Source organism: Passer montanus, unplaced genomic scaffold (genome assembly GCF_014805655.1).
Source record: "Passer montanus isolate IOZ18808 unplaced genomic scaffold, ASM1480565v1 scaffold151, whole genome shotgun sequence".
Taxonomy (NCBI): Eukaryota; Metazoa; Chordata; class Aves; order Passeriformes; family Passeridae; genus Passer; species Passer montanus.
In genome coordinates, this window is record NW_024362163.1 from 608486 (window position 1) to 625459 (window position 16974).

The window sequence follows — 16974 nt, forward strand, 5'->3', positions numbered from 1 at the left end:
ACTACATATAGGAGCAGGCACATTTCAGAAAATCCCATATGGAAGTTCTGCTTTCTGGTTTTCTACATCAGAGTCTAAATTTGATGCCCTATGTCACTGTGACCCATTTTACCACAAGAATCAGTTCCTCTCTAGAATTTTTCTAAAGCCTGTCCATATAGCTGGAAACAAGACCCCTGCCTTTGATCCTACAAACAACTCATAACACAGTCTTTTCCAGACTTTCAGAGTCTCTCTGCCTTGACAAGCAGGCTATCACCTCAGTCTTCCTCACACTGCTCCTGCTATCACTAAGTATCCTTCAGGCTCACTTAGCTCAACTGCTCTGCTCATTTTCTGTGTAGAGGATTTCCTTGGACACAAGCTGGCAGTGCTTGTCATCTGTATTTCTGGTGAATCCTGTTGAGACACAACCTAAAACCCCTCACAGGGTACAGATGTTGTCTTCTAGGAGCCAGGCTCACAATTTAGTGTTCTCTCCACAGCACGTAGCCCTAAATCCCTCAGGAGCTTAAACACATTCCTTCCCACAGAATCACAAAGTACACGAGTTCTTCAGAAACAGAACGGCTCTGAAAAAGATTTCTCATCACAGCACACTTTTTCTCTGAAAAAGGCATTTACAGTTATCCAAAAAAAACATTTAAAAAAAAGAAAGGAAGGAAGGAAAAGAAAAAGGTGCACAGCCCATAAACCAAAGAATCTTTATCCAGACTCACCCTGTTGTTAATCTTGTTAGACATTCCACATATAATGAAGAAAAAAACCCAGATATTTTCTGTTATTACTGTCCTCCTGATATACCACACAGTGTAACTGCTAGAGAACACAAATTTTTGAGTCCTGTTATAGCTCTTCAGGCTTTCTGTCATATGGCAGAAGTAGCCTCCTACCAGGTGATGAGATAGATCTTCACTAGGTGATTTAAGTGCAAGTATGCCTTTACTGATATCCCCAGTCTGCTTACTGCTAATCTACTATATGTTTAGAAAGGTAGTATTTTAATAGTAATTTCCTTAGCTTAATGACCTTCTGCTGGTACTAGGATTCTTTGACATCTACTTCTTCCACGGAAAACCTTCATGCAGTGACAGGCACGGCACTGTACCCAGGTGTCTGTTTAACACCATGGATTCGGTGGAAATCCACTGGGGATTTTTCTGTTTGTTCTGTGTCAAGTTTGTCTCCTTTCTTGTATAGCCAAGACAGACACTGATGAATACTGACTCCACTTACTCAGAATTTCCCTCTCTATTTTTTCCCTCTAGTCTCTTTTGAACAAGTTTAGATGTAGGAAGTCTGACATGCTGCCTAGGTTTTTTCAGATCTACTTCAGCAAGTCTGGAGATTCCAGAGCTGCTGTTCACAGCTCAGAAATACTTACCTAACAAATTAATATCTGATGTGACTATTACCAAATTTGGAAATTCTGGAGATTGTTTAAATTGCTGAATGCCTTTTAAGGTTGATCTTAAAAGCACAGTATGTCTATTTCTTCTACAGATTTCAGGGCAGGACTACATTTTGGGTGGTCTCTGCTAATGAGATGTTACTTTTATATATGTACCACTCATTTTATTTCCATTGTGTCGGTTCTCTAATGCATCTTTCAAGCATTTCCATGCAAATCAAAGTAAAAAAGATTAAAACTCAAAAAACTTTCTAGAAATGGTCAGTGATAATCTGGCAAAATATTCTGTTGATGACACACTTTCTACAGAGAGTTTAGTTCAGGCCCTTATAGCAGTCCTGGCACAGAAGCACATGCAGGAGTTAAAAGGAGTCAGAACTGATTTTTTAATGTTTTTTTTCATGTTGATATGGCTTTGATATACACATGGAAAAAGAGGCACTTTGCATAGCTATTAGAAGAACTCAACAACAAGCATAATAAAATGCAATAGCTGTTTTTTCTGTTAAGGGGTCAGGTGACGAAACAGAAACACTTGTGGTTGGTTTTGGCCCCTGGTTAAAGAACTGTAACAGGTTTGGGCATGCACTGCATGGCTTCTCTACTGGAATCTCTGACCTGTTCAGTTAAAGACATGAATCACAGTCTGAGAAACACGGCAGGAATCCTCAGAAAACCAGGAGGCTCCTGAGAGTTTGAGATGACAGTGTCCTCATTTGCAGTGCTGGTTGACTATTTCATTATTTTACAGTATTTTATGACAAGTTAGGAAATGTGTGTATTCCTCATATTGTGGGGAGAGATCATCAATGACTTGAGAAATATTTCTGTTCTAAAAGGCATTGGGAGGAGGAGAATTCTTCAATTTCAGTAGTATCAAATACCTAATAAGTGCCTGAGATGCAATAGTGCCTGACAGTTTCAGGTCATATTGGATGAAAGTTAGTGGGAGTAGACATTTTATACAGTTTCTTGTGATAAAAGGCTTTAAGAGTTTATAGCTTGGTAGTCCAGTTTTCAGATTTACCTTCCTGCTCAACAGTTTTGCTTCAGCTTGTGCTGTTCTTAAGCAGAGCATGTTCTAGAAAGGAAATCAATAGTTCAATTTTCAGGAAGACAGTTTTTTTCAGCTAGAGATGCTGCTTATGTGACTTTGTCACACAAAACATCGATGAAGTTTGAAAGATGAGTCATACATACTTTGATTAAAACTGGCCCTCTCTCCTCCACTTTCAAGTTTAGGTAAGACTTGTTTCAAGGTTTTAAAGCTGCTGTCCTTAAAGGCACAGCTTAGTGAAACTATTGGCAGATCAGGAGACTGACCAGTGGCAGCGACTCACTATGGGTGTTTCATGCAACCAGAAAAACCACACTAATAGTGGAGAATCAAAATAAGCCTCTGCTATCCAAGTGAACAAAATCAGGATTTGGAGACTTGTTTGCAAAATGGAAATAACTTAAGGGTTACATGCAATACTAAATAGGAATTGGTCATTGGCTATTACCTTTATTTTATCTCTTCCCTCTCTCTTCAGCCTTTAATATAAGTGGTCACATTGCTCTTCCCTGAAGTTACACTCAAACACAGAAAGCCCCATTCTGAGACTTTTGCTCTAACCACAAGTTTGTCTTCATATTATGAATGGGACTGATTATTCTTCTAGCAGTACTAAACCATCAATGGGAGCTTATTATTAAGAGGAGATTATTTTCCGTTTATAATTTTAGAAAAACTTCTTTCCTCTGTGTGAAAGTTGCTACTCCAGGGCACCTGTATCAAGCTGAATTGCTCTAGAGAAGAACTGCACATTAAAAAGGCTGCTTTCTACAGGGCCTTCATTAATTTCCTGGCAAAAACTGGGAGGATTATAACAAACAAGCAGGTAACTGCTGGAAGGGACAGCATCAGATCCTTAATCCTGACCAAGGGAGTTGTAAGGTCTCTTCTTCCATGCTAGAGTTCCTTGTCACACCACATAATCCAAACAATTTCAGGTAGTCAGTGTTCCTCATTTTCTAGGTGCTTAAGACACTGAAGTCTGATCACAGAAGTACTAAAAATCACTCACATCTGCAAATGAAGTCAACAGGGATAATTGTTTTGAAGATAGCAAGTACTATGCTAGTGTGTCCAACCCTTCTAGTCAGGCAGGTCCTGTAGTACCATGCAATGACAAATCACTTTCTTCTAATGGCACAACCACCTCCCCCAAGTATTCTCATGGGATGGGACAGGACACAGTGAGCCTCAGAGCCAAGTGAACTGTCTGAGCATGGCACACAGAAATCAAGATAGGGTGGACATATAAACCTATGCAGCGACAAAATCTGTGAGGAAAATGAGTCTCTGTGTTTCAAATTCATCCTACCTTTCATCTTTTCAATCTTCCTTTATTTGAACTTTTGTTGCCTATCCTTAGAGCAAGAACAGCATTTTTGTCACAAGAACATCATTCTAACGTGTCTGCAGCACTGTCAGAATTCCAGCTGGACCTCCCCAGAAGCACTCATAAAGTCACCATGACACACACCTTTACTCTCTTGCAGAGCAACACAAACCTTGCAAAGCTAAATGCTGCTTCAAGAAAATACTAAAAACTATAGTTTTGCAGATGCCTTACTACATGCAGCCAGGTGAGCCCACTGTCAGAACGCTTTCCAAGTCTGTAGAGAAGGCAGGGATCCTCCCTCAGCCGCCAGCCCTACACCCAGGTAGGTCAACAAGAGTTTGCTGTTGATCTGAACACAAGCAGCACAGTTCTCACTATGCTATCAAAGGGAGTGTCTTGGGCGCAGCCAATTGTTGGCAGCACAATGCTTAGAGCTGGGAAGAGCTGTTGTAAATACACCCAAGGGCTTAAACCGTAGTCTCATATTCTTATTTGGACGTCTAGGTAAACAGCAACATTTGAAGACTTTGCAATTCCATTTCCCTGCCCTCCGGTGAGAAAAGTCACATGCACTTTCAGGTCAGGTCTCAGCAGGGCAGAGACCCTGAGCCTGTACAAGTTCACACACCGAATGTTTGAAGCATTGTGTGGCATTCCTTAGCCTTGAAAGCAAGGCAGGCCATGGAAGCATGACAACATCCAAGACAATGGACTCGGGAACAACAGCAGAATCACATGGTCATACCACTCCTAGCTTTGGTGCTGGGATCTTTATCTACAGCTTAAAAGTTTCTGCACCGTGCTCTTTCACCAGGGAAAGAATCAAAGACTGTCCCGCTATCAGCCAGGCTTCCGCTTCCAAACAGTAAATCACAAAGGGAACTGAGAAAGAAACCAGAATAAGGAGAACACCCTGCTTCCTCCACCTACTTCTTGTGTAGAGTAAAAAACAGATTGAGGTCCCTCTCCACTCCTGACACCCTGCTCTAGCACAGGGCTCTTTCTGTCATTACACTGCATACTGTCTTGCTTTTCATCAGCCTCTTGCATCTTATCACAACCTCAGGTAGTGCCTGAATTGTTTCTGGTGTTGCAGCTTTAAGTCTAGAATAATTGGCTAAAAAAAATTTCAAACCCTCATAGTTTTGGAAAAAAGGTTAAAAAAACATGAACTTTTGAGAAATCAAGTCTATTTGACAGAGATTGTCTAGGAGACAATATTTTGTTTGTGCCCTCCAAATAATCCTTTTATAATCTTGTATTTTTTGGAAGGCTTGATCCATTGCACTAGTGATTTGTCTCAGTTCACCACTCACTGTAGTTAATCCCCCATCATTACAAAATTATAAAGTCCTCTAAGCCCACAGGATTTGCCTAAAGAGAATCACATCAGCTTAAAAAATACCTTTTGAACATTGACACTTTCAACTCTTTTAAACGTAAGGTTTAAGTTTTCATCAAAACCTGAGAAAAAAAACTAGCCATATCCAGATATTCCAGGACTGGACTTTCAAGAAGAATATCATTACTTGCCATAAAAGCTTAAAACTTGAAACAGAAACAGCTTGGGAAATGAGAACTTCTACTAACAATTAAGTAGAAGACTTAAATTAATCACTGCATGAGTTCAAACAGCAATGAACGTCACTTTCTGTTTTCATAATCTGTATTCCATTATATATTTAGATGGTGAAATTTCTGTGGCAGAAGAAATCCCTTCCCTATATATTTGTACAGTGCTTAGCTATCTGGAATTTTCCTTGAGCTGCAGCAATAAAACAGCAGCAATACAAATCAAGTTAGCTAAATTCCACCTTCTGTACTGTGTTAACATTGGTCCTACTCTGTACACCCGACCCAAAATGACCTCATAAACTGAACTGAGCATGTATTTAATGAAAGTGACAAAAGAAAGTGGCAAAGACAACAAACAGCTGATTTTGTTTGCATTAGCTAACTGGGTGAAACATTGCTGACAACCTAAAGCCACAGTTGTGAAACAGGAAGAACATATATCCCTTGGGAAAACAACTGGGCCCCTGAACTGGGTTCTGATGGATGTAATCAGATAGAAGTTAAAAGTACATATCATTCAGATATGTAAAATACTATGAAGAGAACCCAGTCATCTGATATATTAAATACTGACCAGAGCACAGGACATTAATCATAACACGGGGAGGTGGGAAGAGAAGGGAGTGCATGAAGTGGACTGGTAAGAACCTGCTGCCACTGAACTCAAATGGCAAAAACCCATCCCTCTAGCTTCAGTGGCTGGCCAAGGTGTTTTAGAGCTGAGTGGCAGATGAGTGAATCACTCACAACCTGAATCAGGCCCAGATTCTGGGGAACTGACTGGCAGTTCATTAGATTGATTACCAGACAGCACAGCTCCTGACTGTAACAGCACTTGCTGGAGCAGTTTGCTCTGGGCTCTGAGCTGCATGAACATTGCTACAGTGCTACACTAATGGCTCTCTGAATGGTTTCTACAAACACAACCACTTCTATTCTGTCCATACATGCACTTAGTGTTGTACAGTGTTACACTGCTTGCTGCTAAGCAGGACCAGCCTAGGCAACACTTTTGGAACAGAATATGTGTTCTGCATGAAGCAGCTTCAAGGCTCAGATGAGCTGGTCAGCTCACAACTTCTCACAGGGGTCTGGATAGCTCCATTGAGAGCAGTTACCTTGCAGCAAGTTCACAGAGAATCTATAAACCACGGTTTTTGGTGTAATTGAGAGGTTTGGGGTGAAATTCTCCTTACTATCAGCCAGTGTAAAAGAAAAGAAGGAAGAAGGCCTAGCATTACACAGACAAACCAAGGGAAGGCTACGCCATTAAAAAGTTATATACATCAAATTGCCTTCTCTGCTTGGTTCTTTCAATGTCTTTTAGGAAGTGATACCCTATACTGTATGACAGCTATAAGTAAATGTTGAGCAGTGTTCCCTTTCTTGTTTACTTCTAGCTCTCTCCAAAGGTTCCCTTTTCTCTGTTAATTATGCCCATCAGCCATGTCTACAGCTTTGTGGTTCTCTTACTTAAGTCTAGTAAATTAACTCTCCTGCACCTGCCCCCCAACTGTTTTTGCTACTGAAAACTCCTGCTTCAGCCCTGGCAGTCTTACCCAAAACACCAGAAATTTAGTCGTTCAGCAAAGTTACACACCTGGACCAAAGTGGAGGTAGCATGAGATCCCATGTCTGATTTGTGGCTCTGGAGGAAGCAAGAAAGAGGTGCATTTGGGATGTGGCCCCTTAATTACAGGAGACACCACACTGTTCAGAGCCTTGCAGGCTGTTGCTGCGTCCATCTAAATCTAATGAAATATGTGATGAATTGAGGGCAGTTCATCCACCAAAAACAACAGGGATGACAGAAAGTGCTTTTCATGAATGCTGCAACCTTAGGATTCAGCTGCAGTTCAAATGGTTGGTTTTGCACATGTACTCTGGCTATTTAGAATGCTGGGGTTTTTTTTAAATATAGTTTCTATTGCCAACTTCATTAGGGCTTCACATATATTCTCAGAATGATGACACTATCTTAAAAATACCATTTTTTATTTTTTTTTTACATATTGCCTTCCTGTGATAGTGGTGGATTCAAGCTATAGGAGACAATACCAACAACAAATACTGGCTAAACACTGACAACCTCTATGAGACTGGAGTGTGTTAAGATGATCACTGGCCACTTCGTAAGGCAAATCGTTTTTTAAGTTAGAACTTCTAGATTATCTGGATGAGAAAGAAACAATGGATTGACCAGAAATAGATTTGGATAGTATGGCATAATAGTTCCAGGAAGATGGGCAGTTGAAAGCTTTAAAAGGAAGTGTCTCTCAGTAGCTATTTTAGACTTTCCCTTATCTTTTCCTGCTTTAGCCTCAAACCTGCTACGTCAAAGGGAATGAAAAGAGCCTATCATGATTCCAATACATACGTCAGAAACAGGAGACAAAAAATGTAAGAAACTTTCATGAATTTTTCCAATCCAGGCATATCAATTAAAGATTTATTATTTTAAAAATCTCTGCTTGTCTTAGATGTTTATCTGTCATTAGTTACAGGATTAAAAAATACTGAGTCCAAAGATTTCTGACTTTGGAAAGAGATCTATATATCTATATTCCCAGAGCAAAACTAGCAGAGAAGAGACTCAGCTTCTAAATTGCATCTGCATATCAGGAACCTTAAATGCACCCCACCCGACTGAGGTGAAACAGCCTGGTTAAATGTACAGCCAGAAATCCTTTCCTTCAGTGCACCTGCCCAGCTACCAGAGACGTGGCTGCAAGCATTTCACAAAGCTCCCCTCAGCTCAACAGCAGGCATTTGCTCCTTTGGGCTCAGGTCTGACCACCTGCTCTTCATCTCTGGGCTGACCAGGTACTGAAGATTGTCCAGGTACTGAAGTAACAGGATGGCAATAGTGGAAACCAGTGTTATTCAGGAAATAGGCACCACTTTGTCACTGCAAACCACTGAGCATGTATTATCTGCCTGATTTCCTCAGTGGTTGGAACAGGATTTTTTGGCTCTTCAAGTGCTATACAGCACTACATTTATCTCGAGTGTCCTGTGAAGATAATTTTACGAAAGTGTGGGCTTACAGCCTGGCACTACTGTGGGTGTCAGTAGAAATGACATTTCAGTTACAATATTAAGCTCTAAAAAGGGCAAATTTATGCTTTGAAAATAATTGAGAAGAGGATTTTATTGTAAAACCTAGATCTTCGTGGAAGCTGCTTAAGATTTCACAGGGAAAGCTGAACCTGAGTACTTGAATGCATGTCCTTTTAAAATAAATCCACCAGGTAAGTCTCCCTAAGTTTTGGAACTTATCCACCTTGTCTGATTTCCTGGTACTTGTTCATACAGGTTTTGCCCTGTGAGCACACCTTTGATTAGCTATGACATGGCACCTTTCCTTTCAAATGAATCTTATTTTGAAACTTCTTTGTATTTAAAATCCATCTAGACTTTCTCCATCAAGAGCTTTGGGACACAATTCTTTCCTCACTTGTCCTATTAATTCAGTGTATTTTCTTCCATTTAAAAAAAATTATTATTGGGTGTTGAATGTCCAGGAATATCCCCATATAATAAGAGAAACATGTTTTACTTGGAAATGCTGAGTCATTCTCAACTCCCAGTTTGTACTGGGAAGAGAATGGGGGAGTGCATTTTTAGAATTGCATCACAGAGCCTAAGTGGCAATCCAAAAAAAGGAAATTACTCTCTCTTCATACTTATTTATGTGTAACATGTAGGAAATGTTATTTCCCAAGAAAGAAGAGAAAACCTTTGCATTTCTGAGTTCTCTTTTGCAGTCTCAGCACTCATTTTAAATAGTGTCTCTCTGCTCCAACCCAGAGATGTGGCACAAAATGTAACATCTGAACCTTCTCCCTTTCTGGTAAAAACATCCCTTTAATTTTGTTCCAGTCAACAGGTGGCTTATGATTTGACTCTATTCCTTTTGAACATATTTTTGCTCTGGGTTAAAATTCCTTGCTTCAACCCCCAAAAGAAAAAAAGAAAATAAAAGAAGAAGCAACAGTCATATTCCTTGGTTCCTTTATATGTCAGGAGGGTTTTAAACCGTTCTTTTAAATTATGATTTTGCTTTGTCTCATTCGTGAAGCCCCATGTTATGTGGCCTTAGCATAACAAATCTCCCCAGAGGTGTGCTGCTTTCTGGGCAAACACACATTCGGTGAGCTATGCTGGATGCTCATTTGAGACACTCGTCACCGTTAGCAAAGCAGACGTTTAAGATTCCGCATAAAGATATTTGAACTTGTTTTACATAGCATTTGTGCCAGTTAAATGTGCCACTAGCTGACCAGCTGCACCCTTGGTTAAATGTGTCTGGGAGACTTGATTACTGTGCTACAAACCTGGACTATCTATTATTATTAAAAAGCTTATTATTGATGGTTGGCACTGTTCAACAGAAGTCAAGTTACCTGGGAGCCTGCTCTGTCAGAAACTGCATAAATCTACACAAAAATGGTGCTGTGCAGCCTGTGCTCCCTGCTCGGTGATGTTGTCAGGCATCGGGCGGTAAGAATCGGTCAATTTCCTTTAATGAAGTGCCAGCGAAACCAGCCAGGCACTGCGTCAGGGGGCTTAAATTCACTCCGTGCAGTCTCTCTCTCCCCTTCCCAACCGTATATTTAGAGGTAAAAAAAAAACTTTGGCAGCCACCGGGTCGAGCCCGTCTCCACAGAGGTGTCGCGAATGCCGCCGTGGGCCGAGGAACGTGGGCAAGGACGGGATTATTCTCGCGGCGGCGGTAAATGCCCTGGGATGAAAGGACCCGTGTGTTTACGCGGTTTCACCCGGGCGGAAGGGCCTGTCGCCGGTTCAGGGATGTCGTGGCCAGCGGGTGGCTCGGCGGCAGGCGCTCCCCGGCTCCTTCTCCGCCGCGGCCGCGCCTCCTCCTGCCCCGCCGGCCGCCCCGCCCCGCCCGGGCGGCCCTCCGCGCTGCCGGAGCGTCAGCGGGAATTTCCAGCCAGGAAGTGCGGCGGGCCGGGGGCAGGGGCGGAGGCTGCGCAGGCCGGTGCCGGGCGGGTGCCCTCGCCGGTGGGGCGGGCGGGAAGGAGGGGGAAAGTCCGCGTGGAGCCGGGAGGCGGCACGCCGCGTTACATGGCGCGGCGCTGAGGGACCGCCGGCGGCACAGCACGACGAGGAGGAGGCGCCGCCAGCTCTGCCCCGGTGAGCCCCAGGCGGCCCCTGGCCCGCCGCTCGCTGCCTTCTTTCTCCCCTTCCCCGCGTCCTCAGCGCGGCTCCCTCTGTCCCGCAGCGGCGGGAGCGGGGCGGGAGCCGGCATTTCGCTGGGCTGGGCTGGGGCAGCCCCCGGAGCTCCGGTTTGCCGCGGGAGGCTGTGCCCGGTCCAGCCTGTGACCTCGGGCCGGGCGCGGAGCTCCCGCTGGAGCGCCGGGAGGGATTGCCGCGGCTTTGCCTGCAGCCAGCCCGGGGAGCGGGGCGATGCCGGCTTTGCTGCTGCTGCTGTGCTACCGGGGTGTTCCTAGCCAGGGAAGGGGTGTCCGTGACAGCAAAGTGAACAGAATTTGCAAGCCCAGCTTCTGCCGCTCGCATAGCGGGTGCTCGTAGGCAAAGGAGGTGCTGCTTTTGTCGCTTTTGGTTTCGGAGGTGACACACGTACGTGCCGAACCCGAGCCGCGGCCGGGGCACAGGCGCCGGCTGGCTCGGGAGTGCAGGTGGCCACCAGGAAAGGGCGGGTGGATACTGGCGGCTCTGGGTGAGCTCGACTTGGGTGCAGCCCCAGAGTGCCGCAGACTGTATTAAAAGGTACGGAGTAGTGAGGTTTTTAAAGGTAATTCACTTGCAAGTGGCGAAACCGATACGTTCTCGTCGCGACGGGGAGTGTTACTGCACTGATTGCTGGGTTGCGTTTGACCTTGAAACCCAAGAATATCGAGCTTCTCATCATCACAGTTATTTTTTTTTCATCTATTGGTGCTTTCTGCTTTGAGGGTAACTTTGGTGAAGGAGTGCTACTGACTTATTTTACGTGAGTGTGAAGTATTGTGTCTGTGACATGAGGTGTGTGCTCTTGGGCCATTATCATCATGTGTACTGCTGCGTGTTTTCAAAACAGGTAAATCTCAGTGCCTGTGAGCACTTGGGGAATAAGACTTTAGAGGCAAGGGATCGTCTGCTGCATTTCAACTTCCTGTCTTAAAATGCTCAAAAACTTTGCTTAAGAATAACGTTTTAGAGGAAATACAGATTATTGTTATAATTATTTTTTAAAGGGTTTTAAAGTGCTGATTATATTTGTGCTTCAGAAGTCCTCTTTTCACGTACTCTGTTCACAGAGAAAAGTGGATGAATTCTTTGCTCTATCGCCTTGTGCCTTACATGCAGGTGGGTGCTACCACCAGCACTGTCAAGCTCAGAGAACAGGGTTGAAAATAGAGCATTTCGTTTTTATTGACATCTGGAGTCTCTCTGCTATGTACTGTGTAGTATCAATTTTTGAAATAGTATTTCAGTCAAAGCATTTGTGTTCTCTCATGAAAGAAAGTAGCTGCCCGTTCTAGGAAAGCGTTAACCAAGACGTCATTCTAAGATAGCATCCTGTCTGCAGTGTTTTGTAATCTACAGAAATTACTACAGTTTATGAGAAAATGAAAGAGAAAAAAGTAACCTGTAACCATCCAGAAACAGATGCTCTGTTCCGTAACTTTCCCTGGCCCGAGAATTTACCTAATAGTTACGTTGAAATACTGTTGTCAGGATGTGCCACAGAGTGTGGAGATTTCAGGGAATCTCAGTGCTGAAATCTCTGCAAGATATGTTAAATACGAAATACAAAACAGAAAGGAGAAAGCTTTTTTTCTTTCCACCCTTTGTCCCCTTTATAAAAAAAGAAATGTCAGTCAGTGGTGGGGTCATCAAAAATGTAGTTATTTTCTCATGCAAGAAATTAATACATTTTGAGTTAAGATTATAAAACAGAACAGCTTTATATCACTTTGCGTTACGTTGTGTGTTTTTAAAAAAACACTGTTTTAACAGATAAACTTCCTATCTGTACTCACTTTGTTCCAGCAACACCTAGGTAACATTTCTGTAGTATTTATTTTGAAATCAAAAAAGTTTGCTGGATAAAAGTGCTGGGACAGAGAAAAGCAGTAAGAGGGAGATAGGGTAGAAAGCAGACACTGGTCTTTCATTTTTGTGCACATTTGAATATTTCCTGATTCATTTGTTGAAAAATAGCAGTGCTGGCTATTTCTCTGTTACTATGTATTTTACTTTTGAAAATTAATTTAAATAATAAATGTAAATTTACATTAAAATTTTACTTCTAAAAATTCAATAATAAATTTATTTTTTTTTCCTTGAGATGGCATTATGTGACTTCAATAATAGATACCTACAAATAAATATCATTGACACAAATTTGCTAATTAATAGATTTTTCTTTCCTTTTCATTGTTGCCTTTTCCAGAACCTTCCCGTGCCACGTTGTCATGAATACATGCAAACTCCAGAAATAAGTCCAGTTAGGAATTCATACTATTGGGCATGTTTTTGACTCTGGAAGGACAGGAACTAAGTTTGAAGGCCTTTGAGTCTTTACTATCGAAGGTGCTTGTAATGCGAAGTAGATGTTCATTTTTGAAGTTGCAAAGATACAGTGAAAGACAATATATCTTTACTAACTTACAGATGGCTTTTTGATATAGCTAGTGTTGAGAAAATTCACCTGTGGTCTTCAGAGATGCTGGTGAATTCTCCTGTGTTTTCATAGATTGCTTCAAACTGTGCTTGCTAAAATACTTTCACCTTTTGGTGCTGTGTTTGCCAACTCTAAGTTCAAAAGTACCAGTCATAAAGAAAATTGTTACTTGTTTATGTAAGCAACTAATGAAAACTCTACAGTTAGTTAAAAATCCTTTCTTTCAACATACTGATAGCTTTCTTTTGGTTCTCTGACAAAATAACACAGCCATTATAAAACAAAGAGAAGTTAATGAATGTTTCAGTCAGGTAATGAAAAAATCAGTTCCTGGGTTTGGTCACTTTTAGCTCTGACTAAAAGGTATTTTAGAAGTGGAAGTTGTAATTTGATGTCCTTTAAATAAGCTGTGAACCTTTTATGAAGTTCTGTGTTGATAAGATCGTAATTATGGTTGTCATTAACTGTGCCCTTAGGTCAGTCAGGCACTAAGTTTGTATCTAACTTTGAGCATAGAAATAATTCAGTGAATTTTCTTCACTGCTTTCATTTAAATGTGTATTTTGATGAAGCACTGTTGACAGTTTCAAAAGTAAGGCCTTAAAAGATGTTTCACGTTATTATGGTCTCAAGGTAAGATCCTTTGTTTAGCATTTAGGTGGAGCTGACAGATCATGTGTGGGGAGGAAGCTTCTACTGCTACTCCAAGCATTATTCCCCCCTTTCAACTTCTGTGTTCTTTTGAAAAGCAGTGGCAGATAGATACACTTTCCCCCCCCACCCTTAATTTAAAATACTAAACTGAAATACCTCCATGTTTTATTGTGTCCTCCACGCAAACTGTCCACAGGTCAAGAGCAAAGTAGGTCTGAGTTGTGTGGTTTGGGTTTGTTTGGGTTTTTTCTTGCTTGGGTTTGGCTTTATTTTTTCGTTTCTTCTAAGAGGTCATGTTTCCATCTGCCTAAAGACAGATTTTAGCACACAAATAAAGTATAAACAAAGGAAGCAGGTGGGTTTTTGGTCTTATTAGTTTAGTCCAGTCTAGTTTAGAGTTTTGTTGTGTCATAGGTTATTGTGCAACACTGAGACTGCAGGAATTTTGCAATTTCTTTGGGAAAACCAAAAAACTAAAGCTTAGTTAGCCACTTCACATCTGTAGATTTGAAAACTGGGTGTGACTGTGATGCTGTGGACTCAGCTCTACCTGTTTGGTGTCTCTTACTGGTGCTATTTAAGCACTTGATTCTGTCACATTATGATTGCAGTGGCTGTTCAGAACCAAAAGGACACTGAGAATCCCTTAGTTCACCTTTGTGATTGCAGTGGAAACAGCCCTGGCTATTTTCTGTTCATGAAGTGAGGGAGTGTGTCTTCAGTAGGAGCCCAGAGCCTGTGACTGTACCTGGTGATAGAGCAAACCTTGTGTGAGCTGAACTTCTGCAACTGGGGGTCACATGCTGCGTGAAAACACAACATGTTCTTCCCGTGCCCCCTCTACCCCTGCCAAAAGAAAAAAAAAAAAAAAAAGGGAAAGGTTTGCAGCCTAATATTAATGATTCATTACACTTCAGGCTTATGAAATGGGCATGTGTGGCTTCTTAAGTTAAAATTTGACTCTGATGAACAGCTTTTACAGGAGCTAGAGCTATTTGCAAAGAACGTTTAGTGATTGATCTTAATCTGGAGGAAAAAGTAACAGCATTTTAATATCACATTCTGGAGTTCAAGTAACATTAGCACCCCACATGGGTAAAATACAATGTAGTTACTGCAGTTGTTTTCTGTGTTGAACCTCAGTATTTTTACATCTACTTAGCATTATACATGTACCAGAATATGTTTGCCATATATTTGAATACTGTTTGTTCCTTTGGTTGAAGTTGCTTTGAATGTGTTTTAACAAAAACATTCTAACTTTATTCCAACAATATAATGGAAAAACAGTTTGTATGTTTATGGCATTTCAGTATTTCCTCTTGACATATTAGTTCACTACTTTGATATTTGGGAAAGGAATAAAACAAAAAATTCTGTTTGCAAACATAGTTAATAGAATATCTTTTAGGTAGTCCAGTTACTCTTTGCCAAGGAAATTTTCTTACACTATGATTTTTTTTTCTTCAGATTTAGTTGTTACATGCTGTAATAAATTTGGTTCTAGATTTCATAAAATAATTATGCACCCAGCAATTTTGATTTAGAGCACCATACTTGTGAAATCTCCAGTACTTGTGTTTGATGTAATTTCCAAAATATTCTGTACTTTTTATACTGTTGTCAAGTAATGCATCTGCTCATGACTGAGAATACTTGAGAATTTTAACTTCAGCAATTTTAAAATTTAAAAAATACATAAACACAACTGCCAGGTCCCACCCAACAGGAAATAATAAGCAGGCTTAATTAGTCACAAGAGGAGACAATTTGGGTTGTTATATTAGAAAAACAAACAGTGTCATTTAGGGTTATGTAGTGTTATTGCAGCTGCAACAATGTATGGATGGCAAAAACTCTGCAGAGGAAATTAGAATCTTTGATCAAAATGGCTCTCTGTACAAATTTTTTTGCACTTGTATATGAGAAATTGCACTCAAATCTTTTTTGAGAGATTGCACATCTTTGAAGTACCAGAAGGAATGTGAAAAATACAACTTCCTTATGCCGCTTTTGTGAAAATTGAGTGTTGTTTCCTTAAAATAGGACACCCCCAGGCATTGAAGTCATAGCTGGGAGAATAAATAGTAAACATTTCGACATTTAAAAGCAAATTTCAAATCTATTTCACTACTGACTTAAAATCCCTTCAAAATAACGTAATAGAGGTGGCTTTGTGTCAACATGAGTGAATTAACAATCGCTTCTTGTGTTTTTGAACATATTTTTCTTTCGTAATTGTCCTATGCCAATATTGTGGGTGAGAGTATGCATGATGTTCCCTTAATATTTGAGTTCTGTTTACTTTGTATATTACAGAATACATTAGCTGTTTATGTCTCTTACTTTGAATGGAAAGTTTTGTGCTCTGGAGCTGTACTTCTGGAGCTCTGGGCAGAATGACTGGGTTCCAGGGGAATGCAGTGCTGGTTGAAGTGGAGAGGTGGCCAGGAGCAAGGTGAAAAGGCTGTGCAGTGAAAGGGGTGGGCAGCATCCTGACTTCGAAGGGACTGCCGTGCTGAAAGGTTGAAACTGAACAGCTTGGATCTTGTATCTCTGCTTTGTCAGAGCAGATCCTGCTCTGGCCCCCAGCCAAAATCATCTCAGCAGCTCTTGTCCTGCTGCCAGCCCTGACCCAGCAACCCAAAGAGTCTATTGCACAATACCTTTTCCCAGCATCTCTCTTTGGGAAATGCAAATCTCTGAAACAATTGTCCCCATACAGACACACATTATGCTTTGCAAAGGGTGGAAGACTGAGCCTCAAGGATGGGTAGTTGCCACCCAAAGTTAGGGAAGCAACAGCAGGTAAAATACATTGTCCTGTCTGCACAATACAGCAGTTACTGTTTCTACCTCAGTACTTCATAGTTGCTGCAGGAATTCTGAAAATTTGGTGCCCTTCCTAAAAATAATAGTTCTCTGTAATGAGATCATCCACCACACTCCATAGCCCTGATGTAATAAAAATACACTTACAATATATGAAAGAGACACATCTTTGCTTCATTTTCATCATTATTCCTCTCTATTTTTAGTAAGCAAAATAAACAGGCTAAGAGCATGACCACGCAGAATTTAATTAATTTAATTCAGTCTCCTGTTAAAGAAGTTTATTTTTAACAGGTAAATTCCAGTGAAAGCCGGGCTAAAGAGAAAAAGCACTCTGATAGAAAACTTTCAGGAAGAATTGTTCTTTCAGTTTATCAAGTGTAGTAGTTGAGTTTCCCATTGTGAGGCTTGCTTTCTGAATCCCAGCCTTGAAAGGTGAGAACAGGATGATGTAAAAC

General features: G+C 41.3%; 1 protein-coding gene across 3 annotated transcripts in view; it reads left to right on the forward strand.

Annotated features, from left to right (window-relative positions):
- The first annotated feature begins 10100 nt into the window (after positions 1-10100).
- The window catches only part of NFKB1 (nuclear factor kappa B subunit 1), a 58179-nt gene continuing 51305 nt past the window's right edge, over positions 10101-16974 (forward strand). For all 3 annotated transcript variants that reach the window (XM_039701996.1, XM_039701999.1, XM_039701997.1), the window contains exon 1: positions 10101-10533. In XM_039701996.1, coding sequence (XP_039557930.1) covers positions 10116-10533 — 418 coding nt within the window. In that variant the 5' untranslated portion in view covers positions 10101-10115. The remainder of the gene's footprint in view (positions 10534-16974) is intronic.